The 13,528-nt window shown below is 40.6% G+C and overlaps 2 protein-coding genes and 1 long non-coding RNA gene across 9 annotated transcripts in view; 2 read left to right on the top strand and 1 right to left on the bottom strand.

The window, feature by feature from the left end:
* ppp1r13ba (protein phosphatase 1, regulatory subunit 13Ba) overlaps positions 1-8,692 on the top strand; it is a 39,672-nt gene extending 30,980 nt beyond the window's left edge. For 5 of the 6 annotated variants that reach the window (XM_058748860.1, XM_058748859.1, XM_058748858.1 and 2 more), the window contains 13 exons: positions 209-383; positions 1,748-1,944; positions 2,443-2,583; positions 2,801-2,993; positions 3,628-3,759; positions 4,716-4,825; positions 4,921-5,353; positions 5,448-6,196; positions 6,438-6,575; positions 6,673-6,806; positions 6,930-7,096; positions 7,209-7,408; positions 7,537-8,692. In XM_058748860.1, coding sequence (XP_058604843.1) covers positions 209-383; positions 1,748-1,944; positions 2,443-2,583; positions 2,801-2,993; positions 3,628-3,759; positions 4,716-4,825; positions 4,921-5,353; positions 5,448-6,196; positions 6,438-6,575; positions 6,673-6,806; positions 6,930-7,096; positions 7,209-7,408; positions 7,537-7,578 — 2,811 coding nt within the window. In that variant the 3' untranslated portion in view covers positions 7,579-8,692. The remainder of the gene's footprint in view (positions 1-208; positions 384-1,747; positions 1,945-2,442; positions 2,584-2,800; positions 2,994-3,627; positions 3,760-4,715; positions 4,826-4,920; positions 5,354-5,447; positions 6,197-6,437; positions 6,576-6,672; positions 6,807-6,929; positions 7,097-7,208; positions 7,409-7,536) is intronic. The other variant, XM_058748862.1, reaches the window with a different exon arrangement.
* Positions 3,766-9,680, bottom strand: LOC131522961 (uncharacterized). Its single transcript, XR_009266686.1, has 3 exons — positions 9,644-9,680; positions 9,263-9,493; positions 3,766-4,142 (listed from the first exon to the last, which is right to left on the bottom strand). It is a non-coding gene; the product is annotated as an uncharacterized LOC131522961 (long non-coding RNA).
* On the top strand, positions 8,816-13,094 carry sdsl (serine dehydratase-like). Of its 2 annotated transcripts, none has more exons than XM_058748865.1 (8): positions 8,816-9,127; positions 9,302-9,469; positions 9,751-9,793; positions 10,015-10,154; positions 10,701-10,789; positions 10,887-11,114; positions 11,196-11,320; positions 11,408-13,094. In XM_058748865.1, the coding sequence occupies exons 1-8, from the start codon at positions 9,065-9,067 to the stop codon at positions 11,596-11,598; spliced, it is 1,047 nt and encodes a 348-aa protein (XP_058604848.1). In that variant the 5' UTR covers positions 8,816-9,064; the 3' UTR covers positions 11,599-13,094. The 2 variants fall into 2 exon arrangements, with proteins under 2 accessions (XP_058604848.1, XP_058604849.1); XM_058748866.1 differs by lacking the exon at positions 8,816-9,127 and adding an exon at positions 9,149-9,190.
* The last annotated feature ends 434 nt before the right edge of the window (positions 13,095-13,528 follow it).

Genomic DNA, 13,528 nt, shown 5'->3' with positions numbered 1-13,528 from the left:
TTTTACCGTCTTACCTGGCCCTTCCTTATTGTTTCCATCCCATTCTCTCACAGCTCTCCACTGTGCGTAGTGAGGTGTGTGAAAGGGCTTTTGTTGATCGGTGACGTGTTTGTTTTGATGGTCTGTGGAGCATGTTCCCTCCCATTTTGAAATTGACCGTTACCCTCTCCTGTCCTTTCCTCTCTTTTCCTCTCCTCCATGTGTTTAGGAGCAACGATTGCGGTATTTGAAGCAGCAGGACCCACATCAGGGCCAGTCCGTGTCTGAGAGTGAGAAGCTCCAGAGGTTGAGGGAAAGAGTGGAAAGTCAAGAAGCCAAACTCAAGAAGGTCCGTGCCATGAGGGGGCAAGTGGACTACAGCAAACTCATCAATGGCAACCTGTGTATGTACAGCCATGTTAACAGATTTCAAAATGCTTTAGAGATTGCTCACTTTATAAATTAATTTAACTATATGTTGGTATATGATGTATAAATGGTGTATTAGGGTGACTTTAAGTGACTTAAAAGCGATCAGTGTTTGACATGAAAGTACCTCGAGAGCGTTTTGAAAGCATAAGGATCCGTCTGTATGGTACTTTGATGTCATATACCAATCGGTCTGCACACACAAAAAAGCCAAAGCCTAGATATTTTAGGCAATATAGAAATCCTGGCCAGGACGCGTCCGGGAAAAATGACACAATTGGTCACCCTAGGTATATGATGTTTTTTATTTGAATGACCAACTATACAACCAAGTACAATATCTGTTTTTTACTTACGTATCGGATATGTCCATTAACCAAGGACTTCATGTCAACATAAGTTGACATGAAATCAAAATTGAATGTCCTTTCCCCCTCGCAATGACATCTCTTCTCTAATTACGAATATATATTGGCACAAGGGTTGGGCAAAAATTTGTCCAATGGTCAAACAAGTTTAAACCTCTCTCCTCTGACAACTTCTCAGTTACATGACGATCGCAGGAATTTGCAAATGACACTGATCCTATCAATTCCCATTGGACAAAATCAAGTCTCGCCCTACATTTTTTGCTTGTCCGAGAAGACATTTCACTCGCATATAGATCACAATAGGAACCAAAATTGGTCACAGATTCCGCATCGTGCCATCTTTAAGTCTCAGGGTTGGATACTTGCTTGTTCAGACCCCACAAGTATTGAGTCACAAGCCATCACTATTATGCCCTTAAGCAAGCATTACATTTTGTTAGGGGGATTGTCCATGTAATATGTTCATATCTCCATTCCAAGGCAACTTTGCACAAGAAAGTTACTCTAAAGAAATCAAACTGCTAGTTCTGAAGCTAACAGTTTTTACTATTGTTAGACCACACAGTGGAATTTCATCCCTTGCTCCAGTTGCTTTTGCTATCCACTCCCTCTGTGTTCCTGGCAGTGGATCAGTCAGTAAGAACATCTCTGAACTTTAAAACGAGGAGTTCTGGTTGGGGTGTGGAAGAGTCTGGGGTGGATTTCACCCCCTCATGACATTCATGAGATAAAAACAAAGATCACAATACCATTCCTCTCTATTTAGAATTTGTCTTATGACATGTGGACTTGGGGAGTGGACATCTGGCCAAACAGCAATTTGCACTGGTCCTCACTCCTACACACTTGCTTGAACACACACCCACTTGAAAAATCCAGACACATGTATGAAGTGTATCAACAATCGTGCATCCATTTGCACACAAAGATAGTATTTTTATAATAGGAATGCTTCGTGTGTCTTTCAGCTGCAGAAATTGAGCATGTTAGCAGCCTGTTCCAGGAAAAGCAGGGAGAGCTGCAGTCAGCCATGCTAAAGGTGGACCAGCTCACGCAGCAGCTAGACGATCTGCGACGGGGGCGTCTCAATGGACTACAGCCTCTGGGGGGACCGGTGACCAGCAATGCTGCACTAGAACTACGCAAACTCTACCAGGAACTGCAGGTAGGCATTTTTTGCAAAGAGAGATAGACACTATTTGTTGGTGGTGATGTTGTTTGTTGGTTTTGTTCAATTGCAGTCAACTCATGATAACCCTAATGACCAAAAACTAGCCACAGTTTTTCAGAAAAAAATTCTGTTTATCTTAAATATATTGGTTTCACTTGGGAAACATAATAGGAAATAAACTTTCTTTTAATCCATTAATGCTGTTTGATCATCAAAAACTATTTCATTCCCCAGAGAATTGATTTTAATGCGCTTTACTGTTTTGCCACACTTGTTTATTCTTTCCTCAGTCCTCTCTGAAGTTGTTTGTGGTACATTTTGCGCCCCACAGTGATAATGCATAAAATATTCAAATTGTCAAGCGTGTTTTCAAACTCCCAAGAAATTAGTTGCATAAACTTGTGACATTTGATGAGATGGTAAAATATTCAGACGCAAAATCATCAGTTCTGTATGCGTGTGTATGACACGTATGTTTGTATTAACATTTAGATCCGGAACAAGCTAAATCAGGAACAGAACAGCAAGCTACAGCAACACAAGGATATGCTTAACAAGCGTAACATGGAGGTGACCATGATGGACAAGCGTATTGGGGACCTCAGAGAGCGTCTCTACAAGAAAAAAGCAGAGGCAAGTGAAACAGTCTGGAACTAAATTGCCACGTACAATTAGTGCACTAGATCTGTAATATTACATTGAGCTGGATTGTAAATCATTGCTTAATTGTTTTTTTAAAGATACCCTAGAATTGATTAAACCCTGCAATTTAAGCACAAAGAATTTCAAAGCAAAAAGTTTGACCCCCTTGTCTGTATGGGGTTTGATTAAATAATCCTCTTTTCTACAGCTTGGCCGAATAAGTGGTCCTCCCTCTCCTCAGCCCACCCCAGGCAGTTCCGGGCGAGTGGCAGCAGTCTGTCCCTACATCCAGGTCCCGGTGCCCGGGCGACAGGAAGGAGGCTACAGTTTACCACCTGATCCTCTGAAGCCACATTCTCTCTCCACCTCTGCTACAGTCAACCATGCTCGCTGCAAGTCAGGTCAGTCTTTTATCCTCTACTTTTGCATTTGCTGCTTTCCAGGACTGTAATAAAAAGTACTGCAGGAATTCTGGAGATTTGTCCAAAGAATGCATCGTTGAGAACACTCTTGGTACTCTCACAGACAACATTCATACAAAAGCTCTCTGTATTAAAAATAATGAGCATCAAATGGGTTTACAAGGTTCATGACCCCATTCAGAATCAGGATGATACTACTACATGAATGATGAAAGAGGTATCATATCATTATGTTTGCATCTTGAAGGCTGTGTATATCTATCACTCGAGAGCAGAAAGCTGGCTCTGAAAAGGAATTCTTTCTCACCACTGCTGTAAAATCATTCATTCAGATCAGTTCAGATTTCTTTCTATGCTTCTCTCATTTTTCTGATGTCACATTATGCAGTATCACTTTCCATCTAAAAGGGGCAGCTCCTGAACACCAAGTTTTTTAAACATATCTTTATTCAGATACTCCCATTAACGTCACACTAAAACATCTTTTTGTTTGTTTTTTCCAGCCTTTATTGCTAACATGCTTTTCCATTTTCTCATGTCTGTCACCTTTTCTACTCCTCCCCCTATTCGTTTGTCATGCTTGTGTGTCACATATGTGGGGGCGGCGGGACAGAGGAAGAGAGGGTGAGGATGCCTGCAGGCCCATGGAAGGTCTCAGACTTAGACATCATAGTGGACCCTCTGGTGCCATCCTCAGAGCCTAGAGAGGGGCCAGAGGCCCCCACAGACTCCGACTGTACTTCTAGTGAGTTTTTTGGGCATGATATCAAGAAGAAATTTTTGATCAGAATGCATAAAACAGAATGCAAACTGTTTGCCATTTGAAAACAGTTTTAAAAGCATGTTTTATTTTCAATTGTAGCTAAATAATATATAAAGACATTGTGAATTGATTTGATCACAAACGCTGAGATAATCAATCTACACTAGCTTGCACTTAGTTTGTCAGTACCGATGAAGCAAGTCCTATACATACTCTAATGTCTTACCTCATAGGTACTAACAAACAAATTGCATAAAATGTGGATTTAAGCCCCACCTATTATTCATCTTAAAAAGCAGTACGCTTACCATATCCTAGTAGTCACTGAAGTTGGATCCACAGGACTCCTAAAACCCTGAACTGAACTGGAGGAAAAAGTAGCAATTATGTAAAGTTTATTTTTGTAAGAAGTCATGAAGATGTAAGAATGCATAACAAAAGACTGTATTTATCCTTTAGCATATTTAATCATTAGAAGAATTTGACCTATTTAGAGAGAAGAAAACTATTTTAAACATATTTTATATAGCTTAATCCTTTGCTTCACTGCATTTTTCCTTTGTGGGACTTGGCAGTCGACTTGCCAGTGAGTTTGATGGCTTGTCTGTCAGACGAAAGGGATAAACATGCGTCATCGCCCATGGCTTTGACAAGCAGAGCAGTGGACTTGGACATATAGGCTTAGTAATCCATTTAACCCAAACAGAGCTGGATCTGTGCAGAGGACAGGACAAAAATATGCCCCACTCAAACCCATGATTAGAAGTGTCCTGATGTCATAGGGGTCAGAGATGTGAGTGTAGTCCCATTTGAGACTCATCTCCTGCTTTAATGACCCATTGAGCAGGTCAGTCTCTGCCATAATGAGGCTGACAGGAGAAAGAGCATATACGTCTCTGTCTCTTTCCATCTAACTCAAACTTCTGCGCTTCCCACAGCTAATGATGCAATCTGGCCCTCCTTCAGCAATAATAGGGTTCCTCTAAAACCTCCAGACTGGAAGGACACAAGTCAAGATCATACCAGCAAGATGGGTACCTCAGACAAGGTGAGATTAAACAGTCTCCTTAGTGCTTAAGCACAAGTGTTCTTGTGAAAGGCATCTTTGAGTCTTGCTTAACCCGTGGTTTTGTCTCTTTACAGGAAGCCCCTAAGCTGTTAGGGACAGTAACAGCATTGTCTAAGCAGCCTCCACCCATCTATGGAACCTATCCCAGTGCAGGCCATCACTCCACAGTCTGTGCCACCAGCTCTTTGCCTCGCTCTGCTCCTGGCACCTTAGGCTGGCAGAGAGCACCCCCTGCCTCTGGTTCCTCTTCACAGCAGATCCAACAGCGGATAACAGTGCCTCCCAGTCCTACACCACACTCCGGGTCAGCCCTGTTCCCTCAGGGTGAGAGGACAGAGCCTCCTCTTGCTGTGGCAGTACGTCCCTTTATTCCGGACAGGGGGTCCCGGCCCCAGTCTCCAAGGAAGGGCCCTGCCACTATGAACTCCAGCTCAATCTATAATATGTACCTGCAGCAGCCTACAGCCAAAAACTACTCCAGCAGCAGCAGAGCTGCAGTTAAAGCAGGTAAGAAGTTGTTGCATTGGTTCCAGATATAGGTATAGCTTTGATTATGTATTTTCCCTTCTTTTAAATTTTGATTTTCTTCATTGGCCTCCAGTATATGGAAAACCAGTCCTACCAGGCTCCACCTCTCCTTCTCCAGTTCCACTCTACCAGCACTACTCCACAGATGAGGTCGACAGAGAGGCAGCCCAAGAAAGCACTCCCTTACCTCCACCCAGTGTGGAGAACATCCCTCGCCCTCTCAGTCCTACTAAACTGACCCCTGTGGCCCACTCCCCTCTCCGTTACCAAAGTGACATCGATCTGGAGGTGCTGAGAAGGAAATTAGCCAATGCTCCCCGACCTTTAAAGAAGCGAAGCTCCATCACAGAACCAGAAGGTCCCAGTGGACCTAACATCCAGAAGCTCCTGTATCAGCGATTCAACACCCTTGCAGGAGGAATTGAGAGTGGAGTGGGTGGTACACCCTTCTACCAGCCTGACAGTCCTCTGAACTACATGGCCACAACCCTGGGCGATGTGGACACTGCCAATGGGAACCTGATGGAATCAAGCATCTTAGCTGAACCTTCAGCAGAGCCAGAAATCCCAATCCCTCCTCCCACCTCTTCTGTGTCACCAACAGCTGATGATAATGAGAACCAGCTGACACATCTATCTAGTGACTCAGGGGGTGCCCAGTCTGCTGATGCCTCAGACCATTCTCATAAGGACAATGAGGACAATCATAACAACAACCACACAAATGTTACAGACACACAACCTAGCCCAGTACCAGAACCTCATTGCCCTGCAGAGCAGGACACCACAGCACACCCAGGCACTTCTCCTGGTCTATCTACGGTGAGGCACTAACTTTTTGGCTAGGGTTATGTCTAGATGTAACCCCTTATTCTGAAAAATTCTTTACAAGCAAAATTCATATAAAGAGTCCTTTATATGAATCCTTAACCCTAACTTTGGTAACATCTAGACAGTGCAGTTTGCTTATCTCTGCATAGGAATGCATTCATTGTTTGACTTTTTTGCTCAAAAGATGTTACTCTTCAAAATATGAAGGCTAATAGAATTTTTCACATTACAGCTCAAGCGCACCAACTTGAAGAAGCCTGGCTCTGAGAGGACAGGTCATGGCTTGAGGGTCAAGTTCAATCCTCTTGCACTGCTTTTGGATGCATCTTTGGAGGGCGAGTTTGATTTGGTCCAAAGGATTATTTATGAGGTATAATTCAGCTGCCATATGCCACTTACACTTACTTTGTACGCTTGAACTGGACTCAGTAGGAGTTTTTCTCCTCAACTTGTGTCTCCATCCTCAGGTGGAAAATCCTAGTACTCCAAATGATGAAGGTATCACGCCTCTCCATAATGCAGTATGTGCTGGTCATCACCATATTGTGAAATTCCTGCTGGACTTTGGGGTCAATGTCAACGCAGCAGATAGTGATGGATGGTGAGGACTATCACTTTTGTCTGATGGTTTATCTCTTGACTTTTGTCTGCATTAGGGAATAACACCAGTTCTTACTTATCAAGTGATGTTCGCAGTTGCTAACTCTTTCTCACTTGTGATCAGGACGCCCCTGCACTGTGCAGCATCATGCAACAATGTTCATCTTTGCAAGCTGCTGGTGGAGTCTGGAGCTGCCATTTTTGCCACCACTATCAGTGACGTGGAGACTGCTGCAGACAAGTGCGAAGAGATGGAGGAGGGTTATGTCCAGTGCTCTCAGTTTTTATATGGTAATGTCAATAGCAAGCACTGGTGTTGTTATTTTTTATTGTTAAGAGTGTGTTTCTCGAATAATGGCTGTAAATGATTCTGAAAGTCTACTCTTCTTTGTTTCCCTTCCAGGTGTACAGGAGAAACTGGGTGTAATGAATAAAGGGACGGTATATGCCCTGTGGGACTATGAAGCTCAGAGTGCAGATGAGCTGTCCTTCCATGAGGGTGATGCTCTCACCATCATGAGCCGTAGGGATGACAGCGAGACAGAGTGGTGGTGGGCCAGACTTAATGACAAGGAAGGCTACGTACCACGCAATTTGTTAGGGGTAGGATATCTGTATAGGCACATTTATTTTTAGACGGCACTGTTGTGCATTAAAATATTTTGTTAAAATTTAAGTCGAAAAGTGAGAAAAGTCAAACCCTGTAAATCTGTAATCTGTTGTCATTGTAGCTGTACCCAAGGATCAAACCCAGGCAACGTTCCCTGGCATAGGTGGCCAGAAGAGACAGCGCAAGCTCCTATAACAGCACTTGGCATGAAGCTGCAGGATGGCGCTCTGCCCTGTCTTTGCCGTCACCACAACACAGAGCCCACAGGGGTGGCAAGATGATGGAGCACGTCTGGTGTCGGACAAGATGGATTTACCCAACAGTGGGGAATTCAGTGGTCTTCTGTTTGCATCCCAGATTTTTATTCGTCACTATGATGTGCTGTTTTTGCAGTGTCCCTCTTACCCATATCTCTGTTGAGGAACATGTTAACTTTTCTATCCTCATCCACAGTGCAAACCTCCTGAGTATATGTGCGTGTGTGAGTGTTTCAGTGTGGGATGTGACTGTCAGAATGGGACGTGGATGTGATAATAAGAGTTGGTGACAGAGAATGCAGTCTTGGATTCCAGTGTTTTGTGCTCTGTGGTTTTTATCAGGCAAAAAGGAAACCGAAGGGACTGATGTTTCATTTCTCACGGTTAGGAAGTTGCTGATTCAGGGGAAAGGAAGGAAGGTGCTGGAAAGTGTTTAGAAGAGGCCTTGAGGCTGGTCAAGCTATTGATGGATAATAAGGAAGTGGCCTGGTCTGGAAACATGTATATGTTTATGTGTGGAGGATTATGTGGCTTGAGGAGGTGAAATTGTGTAGTCATCAATGAGGAACTGAGTTTTAAAAGGATGCGGAAAACTGATGCCATAAAAACTAATGCAGTGGCTGTTTTCCATCAAACAGGGGATATTGACAACATATCACAAACCTATATTCCTATGCTTAATTTAAGTCAGGCTTTATTTTTTTATGCTACATGATCTTTTCCCTCTTTAAGGGATGTTTATTTAATTGAAATAAAACAAATTCTTTAAACAGCTTGATATAAGCTTATATGGCTGTCAGAACCGGCAGAATCTGCCTAGTGTTTGTGCTGCCATACAAGAGCCATTTATGCAACATGTCATGTATATGTACACATTAAAATTTCCACATTGGGACAAAGTTACATGTTGTATTGACTGGATTTTTCACATTATGTGTTCTGTGCAGGAATATGCTGTGTACTGCACAGATTAAAGATTCATATTGACAAATATCAATAAATACAATACTATTCCTTGTTGTGAAGTTCGTTACATGATATTACTTAAGTGTTTTAATGTGTACTGTATTACTGAACTTGTTTTATTTTGCTTTTTAGCTTGAAAATAAATGCTTATAACCTTCTAAGTAAAAAAAAAAAAAAAAAAAAAGCAAGCTATTAGCAAGTTGTGTAGGTTCACAAAATTGTCTTTATGGTATTTAATATAAGTTTTAGCCTGTCTTTTATTTATAAGTTTCTCATTTTCAGGATATCACTGCACACTGAATGAGTTTCATGAATGAGTAACTTGCCCTAGTTTAACCTACATTACATAAATTTGCAAGCTGTCATGTATTATCTAACGGTCTTGGACGTTAGTTCATTAGTACTTGGTTACTTTATTGTCATTAAATGGACTTTGAGCTTCCAGGCAATACTCCTTTAAGAGAGTCATATAACACTGCAACGCAAAAGGTGAGTAGACTATGAAACTGCTTTGTCTGTTTATTTTATGTTTTAACTGAATAAAAACCTAAGGTAACCTACTTTAAAACGCGGGAAACTTATAAAAAATGTGTAATTGTTTGTGCGCATAGTGCATTTACCCACCGTGACCGGATATTGTTGTCCACCTTTCCTGCATTTCAGAAAATTTTGAGAAAAATGTCAAAGCAAAATGGATTTCATGTCATCACCCCACTTCTCGAGAGCACGGGCATGTCTAAGCGGATCGGGACCACCGTGTATCTGAAGATGGAGAGCTCACAACCCACCGGTTCCTTCAAAATCCGTGGAATAGGATACATGTGTCAAAATGTGAGGAAAAATATGGCTGCGTTTCTTAAAATGAAAGAAGAACCATAATTATTTTTTAACTAAACATACATAGCTCCTAAATGTTGTAACGCATTAAGTTGCATTTCGAAATGATTATGGATTGCATATTGTATCAATTATTAAATCAAGTTTTAACAAAACAAACGTTTTTACCTCCAGTACAGTAGGCCTGTTGTGTGTTCGCCCTGCCATCTAGCGCTCATTAAAGGAACGATTGCATAATACATTCACATTCAAATGTATTTTTATTCCTTTATCAGGTTGCAAATTCAAACAAGTCAAAAGGTGTCATTTGTTCTTCAGGTGAGTGAAATGGTAAACATTTAATTGTTTTTCAGTACAGGCTCTTTTGACCTTGGGGCCCTTTAGACAAATCTAAAATGCAATTTTCACACTCCCACTAGTTTAACATGGACATATCAAATTATTCATTGTGTTTAACAGCATTCTGGGATTAATATATATATATATATATATATATATATATATATATATATATATTCTCACTGTCTTTGTGTGTATAGGTGGTAATGCTGGTATGGCCACAGCATATGCAGCAAGAAAACTCAGCCTGCCAGCCACCATTGTTTTACCCTCGTCGACTCCCCAACTGGTAGCTCAGAAACTTAAGGACCAGGGTGCTACGGTCAAAGTTGTGGGCAAGGCAAGAGCAAAGTCCCACCACAGTTATCCTAAATGCCTTTATTCTAGATATGATGCAGTTATGTTATCTTATCCAGGTCTAAATCATATGTGACCCTGGACCACAAAACTAGTCTTAAGTCGCTGGGGTATATTTGTAGCAATAGCCAAAAATACATTTTATGGGTCAAAATTATCGATTTTTCTTTTATGCCAAAAATCATTAGGATATTAAGTAAAGGTCATGTTCCATGAAGATATTTTGTAAATTTCTTACTGTAAATGTATCAAAACTTAATTTTTGATTAGTAATATGCATTGCTAAGAACCTCATTTGGACAACTTTAAAGGCGATTTTCTCAATATTTAAATTTTTTTGCACTCTCAGATTCCAGATTTTCAAATAGTTGTATGATATTGTCCTATCATAACAAACCATACATCAATGGAAAGCTTATTTATTCAGCTTTCAGGTGATGTATAAATCTCAATTTCGAAAAATTGACACTTAAGACTGGTTTTGTCGTCCAGGGTCACATATATGACAGATCTTTATCTGATATTGTAGGTATGGGATGATGCAAATGCTGAGGCCCTACGTTTGGCTGAAAGTGAAGGTCTTACTGTAATACACCCATTCAACCATCCTCTAGTCTGGTGAGTTTGTAGACATAGCACCTTAAAACTGTACCACCTTAAATTTCTTTCATGATTTTGGACTTCACAAGAATGAAAAGCTGTTCGAATCTTTTAGGAAAGGTCATTCCAGTATTGTGCATGAACTCAAGGCCTCATTGCCATCCAGACCTGGAGCTATAGTGGTGTCCGTAGGAGGTGGAGGTCTGTTTTGTGGCATAATGGAAGGTCTGGATGAGGTGGGCTGGGGAGATGTGCCTGTCCTGTGTATGGAGACCGTGGGTGCCGACTGTCTCAATGTTGCTCAGAAAGCCAGAAATCTGGTTACACTGCCTGACATTACAAGGTATGAATTAAGAAATCATCTTGAATCCATGAACGATTGGCACTAAATGTTTGAATGTTTCTGCATATCTCCGCTTGCTAGTGAAGCAACGTGTTTGGGGGCAAAAACAGCATGCCAGCAAGCTTTTGAGTACAGCAAACGGCCCAATGTCATTTCAGAGGTGGTGACAGATCTACAGGCCCTGGAGGCAGTGGAACTGTTCCTGGGTAAGTTCATCACTGTGATTAAGGCCATCAAATAGCTCAATAACAACAAAGCTTGTTTTGCAGTTGATCGCTGTGTACTGTATTCAGATGATGAGCGTGTGTTGGTGGAGTTGGCCTGCGGAGCGTCATTGGCTGCAGTGTACAGCGGTGTCATCCAGAGGCTACAGGAAGAGGGACGCCTTCCTAAACCACTCGACTCACTGGTAATGATCGTGTGTGGGGGTGGCAGCGTGAACCTGGCTCAACTGCAGCATCTACAGGCAGTCATACGGAAATGACCACATCTGTAGATTCTCACATCTGAGATAAATGGTCAAAGCATCTGCTTTGAGTTGTGCTGACATGTTGTGTTGCATAAATCTAAAGATAATATGGATAATCTACTGTATTTCAAACAGCTGAGAGCAAACTGTCTATCAGAGAAGTCTGTTTTGAGCAAACATCCAGAGCTAGACAAAATCTTAAGCTTTTCTGTAACACCTTGTTTTAGTGAAACGGTGTAATAAAATCCTTTATCGCCTCAGAATCTTGTCACTTACCACCTGTAACCAGCAAGTGGTGCTAATGTCTGTTGTTTTGATATTTGTGTCCTAGTGTTCACACTACAATAAGTAAACAATAAAGTATGACCAATGTTTTTTAGGACAGTAGTAACTTTCAAATTAAATTTTTAACTGCAAGGAAAAATTAACTGTAATCTGGTCATTATCGCAACATAAATCAAATCATAAGGACTTGAATCAATTGTATATATCTTGCATGATAATTACATGGCTACGTAATAAAATAGATTAATTTAAAATAATAAATTTTATTATCTAAGACGGAGACAATAAACTATTACCTGTGTGTAAAGTGAAAGTGACATGCAGAAAATACATGTCTCATGTTCGCTCAACTTTCTTGTGCACACGCAAAGTCTTCAGACTAATGAAACTCATTTTAGCCACAGAATTTAAAATAAATAAATACATAAGACAATTGTGAAATCTCAAAATTTAAACTTTTTTTCTTGCCATTCTCAATCTTATCTTTATATATAAACTCTGAATTGTGAAAAAAGTCTGATTTGTGAAATATTGCAAAAAATTATTATTGGCGGAAACAGTTCTCACAATGCTGTCTTTTTTTTCTGGCAATTGCGCATTCATATCTCATACTTCTCAGAAAAAAAGTGGAATTGCGATACATAAACTTGCAACTGTGAAAAAATGTCTGAATAATAGTGAGATGCAAACTCAGAATTGTTAAAAAAAAAAGAGTGAGATATAAACTCGCAATTGTGAGATTTGTTCATCTTTTTCATTTATTCATGCAAACAAGCTTTTCATAATTCTCTGGCAAGTTTTCTGGCAATTGAGAGTTGTGTCTCAATTCTGAGAAAAAAAGTAGAATTGCAAGACGTAAACTAACAATTATGAGAAAAAAGTCAGAATTGTGAAATAAAGTCAGAATTGCGACAAAAAGTCATATTTGTGAGATAAAAAGTCGCAATTATCATTTTTTTTTTTTTTTTATTTCGTGGCAGAAATAAGCTTCCATATCAGATTTTGGAACTAACGGAAAGTTGCACATGCAACAGTAGAATGCAAACCGCCGGCTGTACCTCAGGAGCCGCTTTGTTTCCTAAAGCTGCTGTAAATAGACTTCATGATCCATGTTAATAGCGATGAAATTACCAAGTACTTTGTCATGTGACAAAGACAGGTAATTGTGTTAGAACAAAGACTGTGATTGTAGTATCTACATTAAATGCTTTATGGTGCACTGGGAATGCCGGGCAGCATACAAGATACTTTACTGTGGTTAAGATATTGTTCTGTTTCTGACATGAGCAACGTTCTTTTTGCATTGATTGATGATTGTTTGAAATGACTGCTATATGAGAATGTTTATCTAGTTATACATTATTGAATAGCTTGAATAAGAGAACCTTTTAGGGAACCAGCTCTTTGTGGGTATAAAAGTTTCTGCCAAGATTAAACAGACGTAAACGGCTTTGCGATGAGAGTGCGTTTAAGCTTCTCACAGTTCTCAGTCTTAAGGGTTAAATGCAGATCAAAGCTATGAGATTGATTTTGAGTCCCACAGAGGGCCCATAATCTACTCTACTTCTGGCTCCTTTCATCTTTACTCTTAAGGTTGATTTCAGGTTGAAACAAACACAACAGCAAGAGTAGCTTGTTGTTAAATACACAATGCAATGAT

Source organism: Onychostoma macrolepis, chromosome 17 (genome assembly GCF_012432095.1).
Source record: "Onychostoma macrolepis isolate SWU-2019 chromosome 17, ASM1243209v1, whole genome shotgun sequence".
Lineage (NCBI taxonomy): Eukaryota > Metazoa > Chordata > Actinopteri > Cypriniformes > Cyprinidae > Onychostoma > Onychostoma macrolepis.
Note: the sequence above shows the minus strand (reverse complement) of the source record. Positions and strands in the feature narration are given on the sequence as shown.